General features: G+C 38.0%; 2 protein-coding genes across 3 annotated transcripts; one reads left to right on the top strand and one right to left on the bottom strand.

The window, feature by feature from the left end:
• Positions 1–424: 424 nt before the first annotated feature.
• Positions 425–1,241, top strand: LOC127162766 (histone H2A, sperm). Its single transcript, XM_051105618.1, has 2 exons — positions 425–532; positions 729–1,241. Exon 2 carries the CDS (start codon positions 746–748, stop codon positions 1,169–1,171), a length of 426 nt encoding a protein of 141 aa, XP_050961575.1. The 5' UTR covers positions 425–532; positions 729–745; the 3' UTR covers positions 1,172–1,241.
• Positions 1,242–2,771: 1,530 nt separating this feature from the next.
• Positions 2,772–13,450, bottom strand: setdb2 (SET domain bifurcated histone lysine methyltransferase 2). 2 transcript variants are annotated; one of them, XM_051114428.1, is made up of 12 exons: positions 13,032–13,432; positions 12,830–12,880; positions 10,614–10,727; positions 9,022–9,108; positions 8,853–8,949; positions 6,424–7,164; positions 6,175–6,344; positions 4,901–5,130; positions 4,720–4,765; positions 4,499–4,650; positions 3,323–3,411; positions 2,772–3,250 (listed from the first exon to the last, which is right to left on the bottom strand). In XM_051114428.1, exons 2-12 carry the CDS (start codon positions 12,846–12,848, stop codon positions 3,166–3,168), a joined length of 1,830 nt encoding a protein of 609 aa, XP_050970385.1. In that variant the 5' UTR covers positions 12,849–12,880; positions 13,032–13,432; the 3' UTR covers positions 2,772–3,165. The 2 variants fall into 2 exon arrangements, 1 of the variants encoding a protein (XP_050970385.1); XR_007828053.1 differs by having other exon boundaries at positions 3,187–3,250; positions 3,323–3,406; positions 13,032–13,450.
• Positions 13,451–13,452: the final 2 nt, after the last annotated feature.

Raw genomic sequence — 13,452 nt, 5'->3', positions numbered from 1 at the left:
ACAAACGAGAAGTTACTAAACCTGTGAAAGAAATCATGATAAAGAATAACTGAACCACCTTTCTACTCATATTTTAATAACTTCCTAAAACTTGGAAGTAAGAATTATGTATTACAGACATGATGGAAAGCTTTGTTGAAATTTGCAACACATTATAATTTGTTTTTTTTAAACTATCCCTTTAAAAAATATTAAAATATAACTTTATGTTGCCCACATCAAATTTAAGACACCGAAATGAATATTGTCATATAGATATAAATTATTAGCAATATAAACAAGCTTATACGTAAATAGCTGCCTTTTCAAAATGACTATTTTACAATTAACTTATTAAAAAAAAAACATTAATTGAAATGCGCTCGTAAAGACTCTAATTGATCATTTAGAAAATAATGAAGTCAAACATCTGATTGGTCACCAGCTCATTAGCACAGCGGAAGATCAGTTCAACTCAATTAAGCTTCAGTATAAAACACACAAGAGACTGGAAATTAAACAGCTGCACGGTTTGTTCTTTGTGTTTAATCAGGTGAGTTTTAATGCTTGTTTATTGTTACAGGCAACTTTTGTTAACTTAAACTAGACTTTACATCTAACATGAATTTTTATGACTGTTTGATTTTAATAGTTTATTTATTTCTTTTTAAACTGGTTGTAAATCTGGATAACAATGTCTCATAATGTAATGTAACAGTGTATTTATTTCTTTCTTTCTTTCTTCATAGAGTTGTTAATCTCCACCATGTCTGGTCGCGGAAAGAAAATCGTCGCTGCCCCTAAAGGCAAGACGTCCGTGTCGCGCTCGGCCCGCGCGGGTCTCCAGTTCCCGGTGGGTCGCATCGCGCGTCTCCTGCGGAAGGGCAACTACGCGGCGAGAATCGGCTCCGGGGCGGCGGTGTACCTGACGGCGGTCATCGAGTACCTGTGCGCGGAGGTGCTGGAGCTGGCGGGCAACGCGAGCCGCGACAACAAGAAGCTGCGCATCGCGCCGCGTCACATCCAGTTGGCGGTGCGCAACGACGAGGAGCTGAACACGCTGCTGGGCGGCGTCACGATCTCCGAAGGCGGCGTGCTGCCCAACATCCAGGCGCAGCTGCTCCCGAAAAAGACCAAGGGCCCGCGGGACCCGGCGAACACCAGCAAAGAGGTCCAGTCGCAGGACTTCTGATGCTCGGACTCTGATTTTTGCACTTGACTGTTGATGATTTTTAACTTAATAAACCTAGAGTTTTCTTAAATCTGCCTGGTTCTGCTGTTTTTAGGAATTCGTCTTGTTTAAGCTTCATCAGAAGTTCTTCTGAAGTCCCACGTGAAATCTAAACTAGCCTCATCTTGGTCTGGTCTGTGGCTTTTAGATCCTTTTATGTTTGTGGCCTTCAAAGATTGAACTCTGAGCAGACACTCAATACTCAAACTTGTGCAACATCACTTTTTCTTTTTGTGGCCAAAATAACTTGTTGAACAGTGACGCTCTTTGAGCTATATTAGTAATATACACTTTCAGCCTTCCTATACGAAAATATACTTCAAATAATACACAAGTTTCACCAAAGTAAGTATATTTCTATATAGTATTCTCTATAGTTTTGGAGTCTTGTGAAGCATTATTTATTCTTTAGTTTCATTCAGTGTTCTTTTCATGGTGGAAGGTTTTTTTTTTTTTTTTTTTTTTTTTTAAGATGTAAATGTGTTTTCTTGGAATTGATGTAGGAAATGTGTAGAACCTAATACACGGTAGTCAACATTTTAAGTGGATCAAAAAGTTTTACCAAAGTTGTTCAAAAACCAAAACCATACCGGTTCTTGTTTTAGGACGACTTTGTTGAACTTTCTTTGATCCATTTCAAATGTTGACACTGTTAGTGGCTCAAACACTTAAATTAAAATCTATTGTCAAATACACAAAAATGGCAGAAAATATATTCTAGTAACTGTATCATTTGCCTCTTGTTCTTTTTTTGCAATTCCAAAGTTGAACCAATGAAACTCGTGTCACGGTGATGAGCAGCACTAACCGGTTAACTCGACTTTCAAAATAGCTTCCTTCCTGCACAAATACTGTTAGTGAATATTCTAAACACAAAAACAACAGACTGACAATCAATCCAAAGCCATGTTCCGGCAGTATAATTCAGTCAGTGTGATTATATGACCTTACAGCGATTGTTAAGCGTTAAAATGTTGCTTTGGCAAAAGAAAAACCTTTCTGTCCGTTTCCCTGATTTCACTTTGACAGCATTCATCATCACACGTGTCTGAAATCATTTCATAATCCAGTATGAATGTGTATTTTGTGTGTGTGTGTTGTTGGTCTATTGATTTACATGAAGGTCCTTAAAACAGGTTTAAATGGTTAGTAAGGGTCAGTAAACACTAAAGAATAAAGGTTCACTGTGATGCCATAGAAGAACCATTTTTCCACTGATCGGTCATTAAAAGAACCATCGTTCCTTAACGTGAAGAACATCGTAATAATCTAAAACACATTTTTCCTCTATAAAGAACCTACGGTCTAATAGAAACGTTCTGTGAATGTTAAAGGTTATGAAACCATCAATGCCAATAGAGAAGCTCTGACACACAACAGAAACAACAGCTCACTCTCACAATGAAATGCGTCTTCCTGTTTGTTTCTGCGTTCACATCTGCTTTATCTTCAGATGAACGACGTGTGATTCTCCTCAAGATCTACACAAACATCTGCTGAACCAGTCATTCTCAACCAGTGGCACCAAACGAGTAAAAATGATTTAAAATGAGACAAAACATTAAACAACTTCAAATCCTATTTATTTTTTCTTTGAAGAACCAGGATTCTCAGTCTTAGAAAACATGGAGCAACACATCCTTCTTGAAGTGATTTCTGGACCAGTCGTACAAAATACAAATCTTAAAACGTCATGGCCGTTTCTACAAAGAGCACATATTTCTCCAGCTATGCAAAACTTGAACTATTTTATTTATCAGGCAGAAATTAAGAATAAAAATGACCATAAACATTTAGCTCATTTGAATGATCTTGTATTAATCTCTGAGTTTTTGCAGATTAAAGGTTTGAATCCAAACCCAATCAACACAGTATGAAGCAGAGGAACCGTCCGAACGCGGCGCTGGACGATGAAGAACCGCTGGTCTGAACGTCCTCCATCAGAACACTGAGCATCAGACCGTCACACGATCACGATCACGCTCACTTCCTGCTGCGGACGAGCAGTTCCAGGTCAGTTCAGTTCCTGCTTTAACAGACCTGAGAAATGAAGCAGATTAACGTTGAGCTGCGTTTGTTTCTGTGCTGCTGCAGAGTGAACGTGATCCTCACCTGTTAGTGAAGAAGGCGATGAGCGGGAACTGCGGGTCGTGTGTGTCGGTGAACACGTTCTGGATGAAGAGGTTTGGCTCAAAGCTGTGCTGCAGGAAAACCACAGTTAACCAATCAGTCAATCAATCATGAATGACTAAATATGCTCATACTGCCATTTATTAGCACCCGTTCCTACGCTCCATATCCATCGAGTCATCAAGGATTGATTCAAATATTAATTTTGTTGTATTTTTGACATTTTATTAGTTTTCTTTTTCTCAGGTTTTAGTTTATTTAGTCTTAGTTATTTTAGTACTCAAGGAAAGCTAAAAGAAATTGAGAAATGATGCCTTGACAAATAGTTGAAATAAAATATTACATTTTAAAAATGTTTTCTCAATTCATATTTTTTGGGGTCCCTTTTTTATACGTCAACAACCCTCACAATCCTCACAGAGATTTTTTTGATTTGCAATTCTGATTTTTTTCTCAAAATTCTAAGAGAAAGCCATAATTTTTTGAGATATTTATGGGAAATAAACTCAGAATTGCAAGATATTTGGAATTATTGGAATTGTTAGATAAAAAGTTACAATTACCTTTTTATTAATTTTTTATTTCATGGCAAATAGGCCTTCCATAAGTATATATATATAGAGAGAGAGATTTTATTAAGAAAGATTGATTCAAACTGATGTGTTTATGATAACCATGATAACCCTTTTTTATATTTTATTTTAAGTAATAAAATGAATTTCTTTACCGATTTTAGCTTCAGTTAACAATAACAACCCTGATTTATATATATGTGTATATATATAAATATAAAAATGTATTATTATTTCAATTTTTATTTTAGTTTTAGTTAATAATAACCCTGATATTTATATTTTATATATATAAATATACAAAATATGTATTTATATTTATATATAAATTTTTGTTTCTCTCTCTCTCTCTCTATATATATATATATATATATATATATATATATATAGAGAGAGAGAGAGAGAGAGAGAGAGAGAAACAATGTGTTTAAATCAATCCTTCTTGATATAAAAAATTTAATTTTTTAATTAATACATTTAACACATTTTTGTCACTGTGAGTCTTCATCAGGACTCTTGAACTGTTGAAATTATTCTCTGATTATGAGGGTGCAATGCTTTCTGGGTAAGGTGTGCCGACACTTACGTTGATGAATCGGGCCACGTTTCCTTCTTTCGAGGCGTCCAGGTAATACATCTGCTCTAGTTTGTGTTTGTGCGGCGAATGTTTCGTGATCTGAGCGTCGTGTCCGTTTGAATCGGTTAGTCTGGGTTTCTTACTCACGATCTCCTCGTTCCCTACAAACACAAGCACAGGATATCACACACATGCTCTGAGAGCACTGGGTGTGTTCACTGCGGTCGTACCGTTCTCGCTGCAGTCCAGAGACGAGGCGCCGCTCTGCTGCTGATCCTGAAACAGCAGGAGAGAAACCACATTCATGCCTTCATCCACACTGCATCTGAGACTGATGTGCTGAGGGACGGGCGTGTGCTTCACCTGACCCTGAGCAGCAGGTCAAAGGTCACCTGTAGGCGGTGCACTGACCTTGAGCTGAGCGTGTGGAGTCTGGTCGGCGGGTCTCTGGATCACAGGCACGTACAGCGGCGGAGAGCAGTCCAGCAGCTCCAGCGGCTCCAGCGGCTCCAGCGGCTCGTTCGGTCCGGCGGGAAGCGTCCACTCCTCCACCACCTCCACCTCGTCATCGGACACGGGCGGCTCTCGGCCGCGGGGCTCCGGCGGCTCCTCCACGCTCTGCTGCAGTCGGAGAACCACGCCTGCGGATGAGAGACGCCATATCAGAGCGGTCTGCTTGTGACGCCAAGAACCACATGTTTACACAGAAACAGACGAGCGACTGACACGAAGAGAGAAGAGATGAGTTTATCTGAACAAACAATCACTGCTGTCAGACACTCTTATTTCAGCATCACATTATCATTTTTGTTCAGATTTTGAATCAGTTGATTAGAATGATTAGCTTTTTAAAGACGTCTAAGTAGTTTTTTTTTAAGTGTTAACTTTTAGTTTCAGTTAGTAACAAACAAAAAAAACGAGAAATGTGGCCTTGTTGTCTTTTTTTCAGCTAATATTTATTTTAAGTAATGCATTGCATGGGTTTAGTTTTAGTTAACAATGATGATTAATAAAAAATGTTTTAGTATCAGTCAATATAGAAGCCTGTTTTCAAGTTCTTATCTCATAACCTTTACTTTTTTCTTGAAATTGTGAGATAGTTAGAATGTGTGTGATAAACTCAAAATTACAATTTTTTTATTTTGTGGTAGAAATAAAGAAAACAGAACTGCAAGATGTAAACTACGAATTCTTTAAAGTAATAACAACAATAAAATAAAGAAATTGTGAAATAAAATTGTGAGATAAAAAGTTGTGATTACCCGTTTTGTTCTGTGCCACAAACTAGATTAATAACTTATTAATAGCCATAATATCAGAACTTAATGATAATAACCCTGATTTATATTTTGCGTAATGAAAATGATATTTTTTAATGGTAATGACTCATTCATATTTTATTTTAATTAATTATATTTTAAAATGTATTATTTTAATGAATTTTAGTAATGAAAATGTGTTTTTCCTGATTTAATGATAATAACTGTGAATAATGTTTCAATTTAAGTAATGACATTTTCCTTCTGATTGTAGTTTTAGTCAATGATGATAACCACGATTTACATTTTATTGTATTTTAAGTAATGAAAATTTCTGATTTAATGATAAAAACTGAAATTTATATTTTATTTTAGGTAATGAAAAATGATTTTAGTTTTCGTTGTCTCTGGTGTGCGTGTGTGTACCTGCGTAAATGCAGATGAAGGTTCCCCGGTCGAGGTCGTCTCTGCAGCGCACGGCCCAGCCGCGCTCCTGCGTACGAAACACCTGCAGCCGCACGCGCAGACCCTTCTGCACCACACGGTTCTGACAGCGGCTCCTCTCGCAGCCGCACCACGGGCCGCACTCGAACAACCTGACAGATCACGTGACAGACTAACAGCTCACATGACAGATCACATGACCACAGCCAGATCATCAGAACCCCGACTCACCCTGCGCTCACGGGCGCGCTCAGCCGCTGCTGTCTGTACCCACGATGCTCTCCTGCGTCTCCGAGCGTCCACCGAACGCACGCGCAGCTCCGCGCGTCTGCGCAGCCGTCCGTGCAGTCGCAGCACACTGAGAAAAACGGCGCGGCGCTGAGGAAGCAGCCGTGCGGCCAGCGCTCTTTACGGTAGCGGAACTCTTTGGGCCGCGTCGCGTCCAGCTCGTTGAACAGAGAGACGGGAACGGGCTCGATGCCTCGGCTGAGGTCTCGCTCGAACAGCGGCGCCGCGGCGGCCGGAGCTCGCGCCTGGTTTTCTGGAACGACCTGCGGGTTGAAGCTGAAGTTGTCCGGCTGCAACACGCCCAGACTGTCCGACCGCAGCAGGAAGTGAAGCACCTCCTCCATGGAGCACAGGCTCCGCCCACACGGCGCCTTGTACAGCACGTCGGCGTCCAGCGCGTCGCACTCGTCGTCTCGCGCGCACGTGCACTGCCGCTGGAACTGGCACAGCATGGGCACGCGCAGAGGGTTGTGACCCAGAAAGCGGTCGGCGTGAGCGGGCAGCGTCGGGACGCAGGCGGCGCTGCAGTCGTGAGGACGGTAGACGAGCTGCACCGGAGACTTGGGCTCTTCGGAACAGAAGCTCAGAGGAGACAGCAGCAGCTCCGGGACGCCCACGGCCTCGGCTCGACCCGCTAAAGACGTCTGGCTGTGATCGGAGCTCGACTCCACGTCCCTGCACAGTCTGTCACACATCAGCACATCAGCACAACACTCAAACCTCGTCTACATACATGTCAGACAATGCCCTAGAACGATTATTTTCTAGTTACAAAAGGTTATTACATGCAATTTTTTGTTTATTTAAATACGCCAGAAAGGCTTATGCTGACGCTGTGTTTATAAAACATGTCCAACTGATTAATTGCAATTAATCGCCTACAAAATAAAAGTCTGTGTTTACTTAATATTTGTGCGTGCATTGTATATAAATATTATACATAAATATAGATTACATATATGTGACCCTAGACCACAAAACCAGCCGTATGTACCACCAACAATACATTGTATGGGTCAAAATGATCAATATTTCTTCTATGCCAAAAATCATTAGGATATTAAGATCATGTTCCATGAAGATATTTTGTAAATTTCCTATCGTAAATATATCAGAAAGTATTTTTGATTAGTAATATGCATTGCTAAGAACTTCATTTGGACAACTTTAAAGATGATTTTCTCAATACTTAGATCTTTTTTGCACCCTCAGATTCCAGATTTTCAAATAGTTGCATCTCAGACAAATATTGTCGTATCCTAACAAACCATACAGCAACAGAAAGCTTATTTATTCAGCTTTTAGATTAAAAAAATTGACCCTTATGACTGGTTTTGTGGTGCAGGTAGGGCTGCACAATTATTGAATTTCTAATCGAGATTCAATTACAGATGCCACAATTATGTAAACGTTCAAAGGCACAATTACAAAAAAAAATCTAAGTAATCCACTTACATTATTCTGCTTTCTTAAGGTGTGTGTGTGTGTGTGTTTTTTCTCTACAGGATATGTTAAGCGTTTTTTTTTGTTCTCAATGTTTAACTTTTATATTTTAACTTTTTTATATTTAAAGAAGAAACTATATATATATATATAAATGTGGCATGCAATTTCTTCAAACAATAGTCTAAAGATATTCAAAACATCATTCCATGTAAATTGTGATCATCGTAATTAATAATCGCAATTACAATTTCAAGGGAATAATCAACAATTCAGTTTTTCGTCATAATCGTGCAGACCTAGGTCCAGGGTCACATATTTCTTAAATATATACACATGTATGTGCATGTAATGTAATATGTACATATAAATATACACAGTACACACACACACACACACACACACACATACTGTATATATTTTGTGAACACAGAGTTTTATTATACAGACAAATATTATTTTGATAATTTTCCTATAATCTCTTTGGTAGCAGGGTTAAATGTTTGAGCTCTAACGCAGTCAAAACTACAAAGTGTTAAATCTTGAGAAAAGGTTTTTAACTCGTCTGTGCTGCAGGAAGGGTTCAAACAAGGTCACTTCCTGTGTGCTACACGTTTATACGATTTTACATTCATCGGTTGGGGGAAATTGTGCGGTAAACGAGTGCGAGACAGCTGTACGTGTGTTTCTGGTAAATATGCAAATATCATATTATGACATATTTGTATGATTCGCATTGTTCAATGCAAGATCAGGACCTCAAAACCACCATTCTAACGCAGGTGGGTAGTTACAGACATGACTTGAGCCTTTATTTCTAAAATAAATAAATGAATAAGGACACAGTCCAGCCCTCCGTTCACGTAAACTGCCTGATAACTATAATAATAATGATGATGATGATGATGATGATGATGATAATGACAGACCGTGAGACGTCTCTCTGCAGAAAGTCCTCCGTGTCCACACCGTTCCTCAGGCTCTCCGGAGAACACTGAGACTCTGATACGGTCACTGTCAGTATGTCTGAAACACAGATGTGACCCGCGTCACGCGTGATGTGAAATATGAGCAGCGGTATTGATCGTCAGCACAAACCTTCATCAATCAGCACCGCCTGAATGCCTTCGTTGTTCAGGACATCGAGTTCAGACTCCAGAACGATCTTCATGGCCTGAACGTACTCTGAAACAGCAGCAGATCAGACCATCACACGATCAGCTCAAACCCATTCACATACAGAATCTGATGAACAGACTACTGAGAGCAAACGAACGCGCCTCAACTTCATTTCAGTGCATTTTTATCGGCTCTGATCTATGCAGTTGTTTTGATGGAGGGAAACAAGTTACAATTCCAGTGTCAACATCATTTATTCTTCAAACATTCCCCTTTAAACGCATCAAATATCAGCTGTATGCAAAGTGTCCCACATCTGGTTTTCAACCATTGCAAATGATTAATATTCAACAATCTGAATATGGAGCTGCACTGAGATCCCCATATCTGTGGGACTGAATGATGCAGGGTCTTGAAAATGAAGATTAGATAAGAAAAGTTTATGAAGAACTATAATCTTAAATCATATTGTGATATGTTCAATGCGTCTTGAGTTACAGGGACGCAATCTTTGGAAAATGAATATTTATGGCACTCAGACAGGTTTGGTCAATGCAGTTGTTTTGTTTTGAAAAGAGATTCATTTCTAGTTTCAGCATTATTTGTTCTTCAGACATTCCTATTTACAAGAAAAGAAGCATCATATTTATACAAAGTGACCCACATTTGGTTTTTGACCACTGAAAATGTGTACAATTTAACTATTTACTCCTGGAGTCATTCTGAGATTGCAATTGAGAGAATCGGCTGTAAAGTTGTCCAAATGAAGTTGTTAGCAATCCATATTACTAGTCCAAAAATTAACTTTTGATATATTTACAGTAGGAAATTTGCAAAACATATTCATGGAACATGATGTTTACTTGATATCCTAATGATTTTTGGCATAAAAAAAAAAAAATGGATCATTTTGACCCAAATATACCTGTGATACTTACGACTGGTTTCGTGCTCCAGGGTCACATACAAGGAAACAAAGTCTGCTACAGTCTACAGACTTTACTAACAGACAAACAAATCTCTGTGTAACAATAACATCATGATGCCGCCATCTTTCTGAAATCATTTTTATCCTCCTGTAATTTGGCTGTGAATCTCAGCTGAAAATTGTCATTATACATCTGTGATATCTAATATTTGGACTTTTATCACTATACATGTTTACCTTTCTTCAGTAAAAAAAAAAAAAAAAAAAAAGAGCCTTTTTGAAGTTTCTGAAATTGTTTTTTATTGACACAGGATGATCTCTGTGCCTACTTAACCATATTTTAGGAATAAATTTGCACCCAAAAGTGAGCAAAACCTGACTAAATCTCCAAAAACATTTGTAAAAGTGGTGTAAAAATATATATATTTTTTTAAAAATGCAGATTCTGTTAGAGGTAGTGTTAGGTTAGAAAATGTATAAATATCTGTATAAAAAATTAACAAGTCCACATAATGTCCACATTTAGATAAGTAAACGTGTGTGTGTGTACTTGTTTTTGCTACATACAAGGATAGTAAAACCTGAAATTTTCGACATTGTGGGGACCGGCCTGCGGTGTGTGTGTGTGTGTGTGCGCGTGTACCTCTGTCAGTAGCCATGTTGCGTCTGATGACGTTTCTTAAGTGATTAAGCACCTTCAGCACATCATCAAACACTTTATCCACTTTCACGTCCTCCCAGAAGCTCTTCGCCCGCTCTGAAACACACCGTCATCTTCTGATCACTGATCATTCATCACACATGTGAGAAATCAGTCATGGCTCATCCTTTCATTCAGTCTCAACCCAAGATCTTACTGCAGGTGTTCTCCTCCATTTCTCCTCCTGTAAACTCCAGGACTCTCCCTAATTCTTCTGTCAGAATCACCTCATGAATGGTCTCTTGTTCTCTTCGTAAGGAGGGCAGACCGCCCATGTCAAAACTTAAGTAACTAGCTACGTGTAACGGAATTACGTAATTTAATTACAAAATAAATGTAACTGTAATTAGTTACAGTTACTGAGAAAAATGTGTAATTAAATTACAGTTACTTTTGAAAAATGCCAGTGATTACAAAGGGGGTTACATCTGAATTTTTTCACACCCCCACTTACAGATTTAATTGACTGCTTTCATAAATTGCATTGACTGCTCTAAAATGAGACACCAATGTTTCAGGAGTTTAGAGCACATGATTATTCGATAACTGTTTTATTTCCTATTTGGGTTTATGCATAAACTTTATTTTTTAAGATAGTTTTTTCCAAGGCATTGTTAGATGCTAGTGTTTTCTGTCTTAACTATGCAAACATTGGATTTCAAACCCAGTATCATAGCTATTAAACTCTTTCTTGTTATGATGTTATTTGTGTTATGATCTTGTTATGTGAACCTCAGTTCGATTCGATTCCCGTCTCGAGGTCCTTTGCCGATCCCGCTCCCCTCTCTCCTCCCATCTCTTTCCTGTCATCTCTCTACTGTCCTATCACAATAAAAGGCATAAAAAGTAAAAAAATACGTAAAAAAAAAAGTCTGAATTTGTGGCTGTGCTTTAAATTTAATTATTACACAGCTCAGACTCATTCGGGGCAATTTAAGTCAGTGCTATATGCTTGATAATTTTTCTTGTTTTGTTTTGCAGAAGTTTTGTATTTGCTTAGCTAATAAAATATTAAAGCTTAATTCAATATTATGTGGACAGTTTCTTAATTCTGTCATCCTGGTATCGTGGACTTGCTCTATTGTTTCATACAAACACAGCTGCTGACATTTTTTTTTTTTGTACATTGTAATGGATTATAAGATAACTAACAAACTAGTACTACTACTTAATTATTTATGTGGTGAAATGTTTTGTAAGAAAACTGCACTGTATCCCTAAAATGTCTAGTTTGAACTTGCCGTTTGCCAGCAACTGGTTTCTTCATGGAAGCTTTGCATTCAAATATTTCAACTCAGATCAGTGTTGAAACATCTAAATAATCTATCAAGCAGTTGTGTAATAAGTGGGACAATGTACATTTAGCCAGTTGTTATCGCAACATAAAGGTGTATATTATTCCTTACTTATTATAATCTTAATTCAAGTGATGAAGGATTTAGAAAGTCTGACAGTAATCAGTGCTGAGTGCTACTGTAAGGTTCACTCTGCCTGGTTTAAATGTTTCAAAATGATTAACAGTTGAAAATATTAGAAATTTAGAAAAGTAATCACAAAGTAATTAAAAGTAACAAGTTACATTACTTTAATAAAGTAATTGAAAAGTTACACTACTTATTACATTTTAAATCGAGTACAAAGTGGTGCAAAAATATATATATATTTTTAAAAAATGCAGATTCTGTTAGAGGTAGTGTTAGGTTAGAAAATGTATAAATATCTGTATAAAAAATTAACAAGTCCACATAATGTCCACATTTAGATAAGTAAACGTGTGTGTGTGTACTTGTTTTTGCTACATACAAGGATAGTAAAACCTGAAATTTTTGACATTGTGGACACTTATTACATTTTAAATCGAGTAACTTGTAATCTGTAACCTATTACATTTCCAAATTAACCTTCCCGACACTGTTATTCAGTGTTTGCCTCATTATTCTTATCAAAAGACCGTGTCTGAAGGTCATGTGGAAAGAAAGAGCAACGTAATATCAGTGCAGATGCAAACTGCACAACTTGAGCTAAAATCCCCTCGTTTCCCGTGTGTCTTCTCTCAGTCAACACATCTGACTTTAATAGAGTTCAAACTATTTCTACAAGTGTTTCCTGTAGAATAAATGAAGCAGTTCGTCATATGAGAGACTGATGTCTGATCTTACCGATTTCACACTCCATCATGTGTCTGTGATCCTCAGATGAGCTGAAATGAGCTGCAGATCGACACACGAACAGCGAACAGAGTCAGTGTGATCAGATCAACACAAACAACAACACGACTACTGCATTATCACACAAAGAGGCTGATCAGAAACACACATCACTACAGAGAACAAACACCACGGAAGTACTAAAAAAACTTACGCAAACTGAACGAAGATTTCACATTTATTACTTAAACGACTTCAAGAAAGTGAATGAAAGAACGCGCCATCAATGAAGCATCTTCCGCATGTGTCCGAATCGAGTGAGATGAGTCGACTCTTTCAAACCAATTCAGTCTAACCGAAGCGTTTGTGAATCACTCGCACATTACAGAGAAAACATAAACAACACAACACTTGATGCAAACTTCACAACCTAACTAACAATATAGTGAATTACTGAACTAAATGTATGTTACTTCTATCGCGGTATTTGAATGATGAACCAAATTATTAAGTGAATCATTTGTTGCTGAACCAGGACACACTGATCGAACGAACCGATTCGCTTAAATCGGGTTTCTCCAATGTTTTGGATTCAAAAGTCGAAACAATCGATCATCGATATCTCATCGTTATCG

Source organism: Labeo rohita, chromosome 1, assembly GCF_022985175.1.
Source record: "Labeo rohita strain BAU-BD-2019 chromosome 1, IGBB_LRoh.1.0, whole genome shotgun sequence".
In the NCBI taxonomy this organism is placed as follows: Eukaryota; Metazoa; Chordata; class Actinopteri; order Cypriniformes; family Cyprinidae; genus Labeo; species Labeo rohita.
This window is presented reverse-complemented; position numbering and strand designations above follow the sequence as displayed.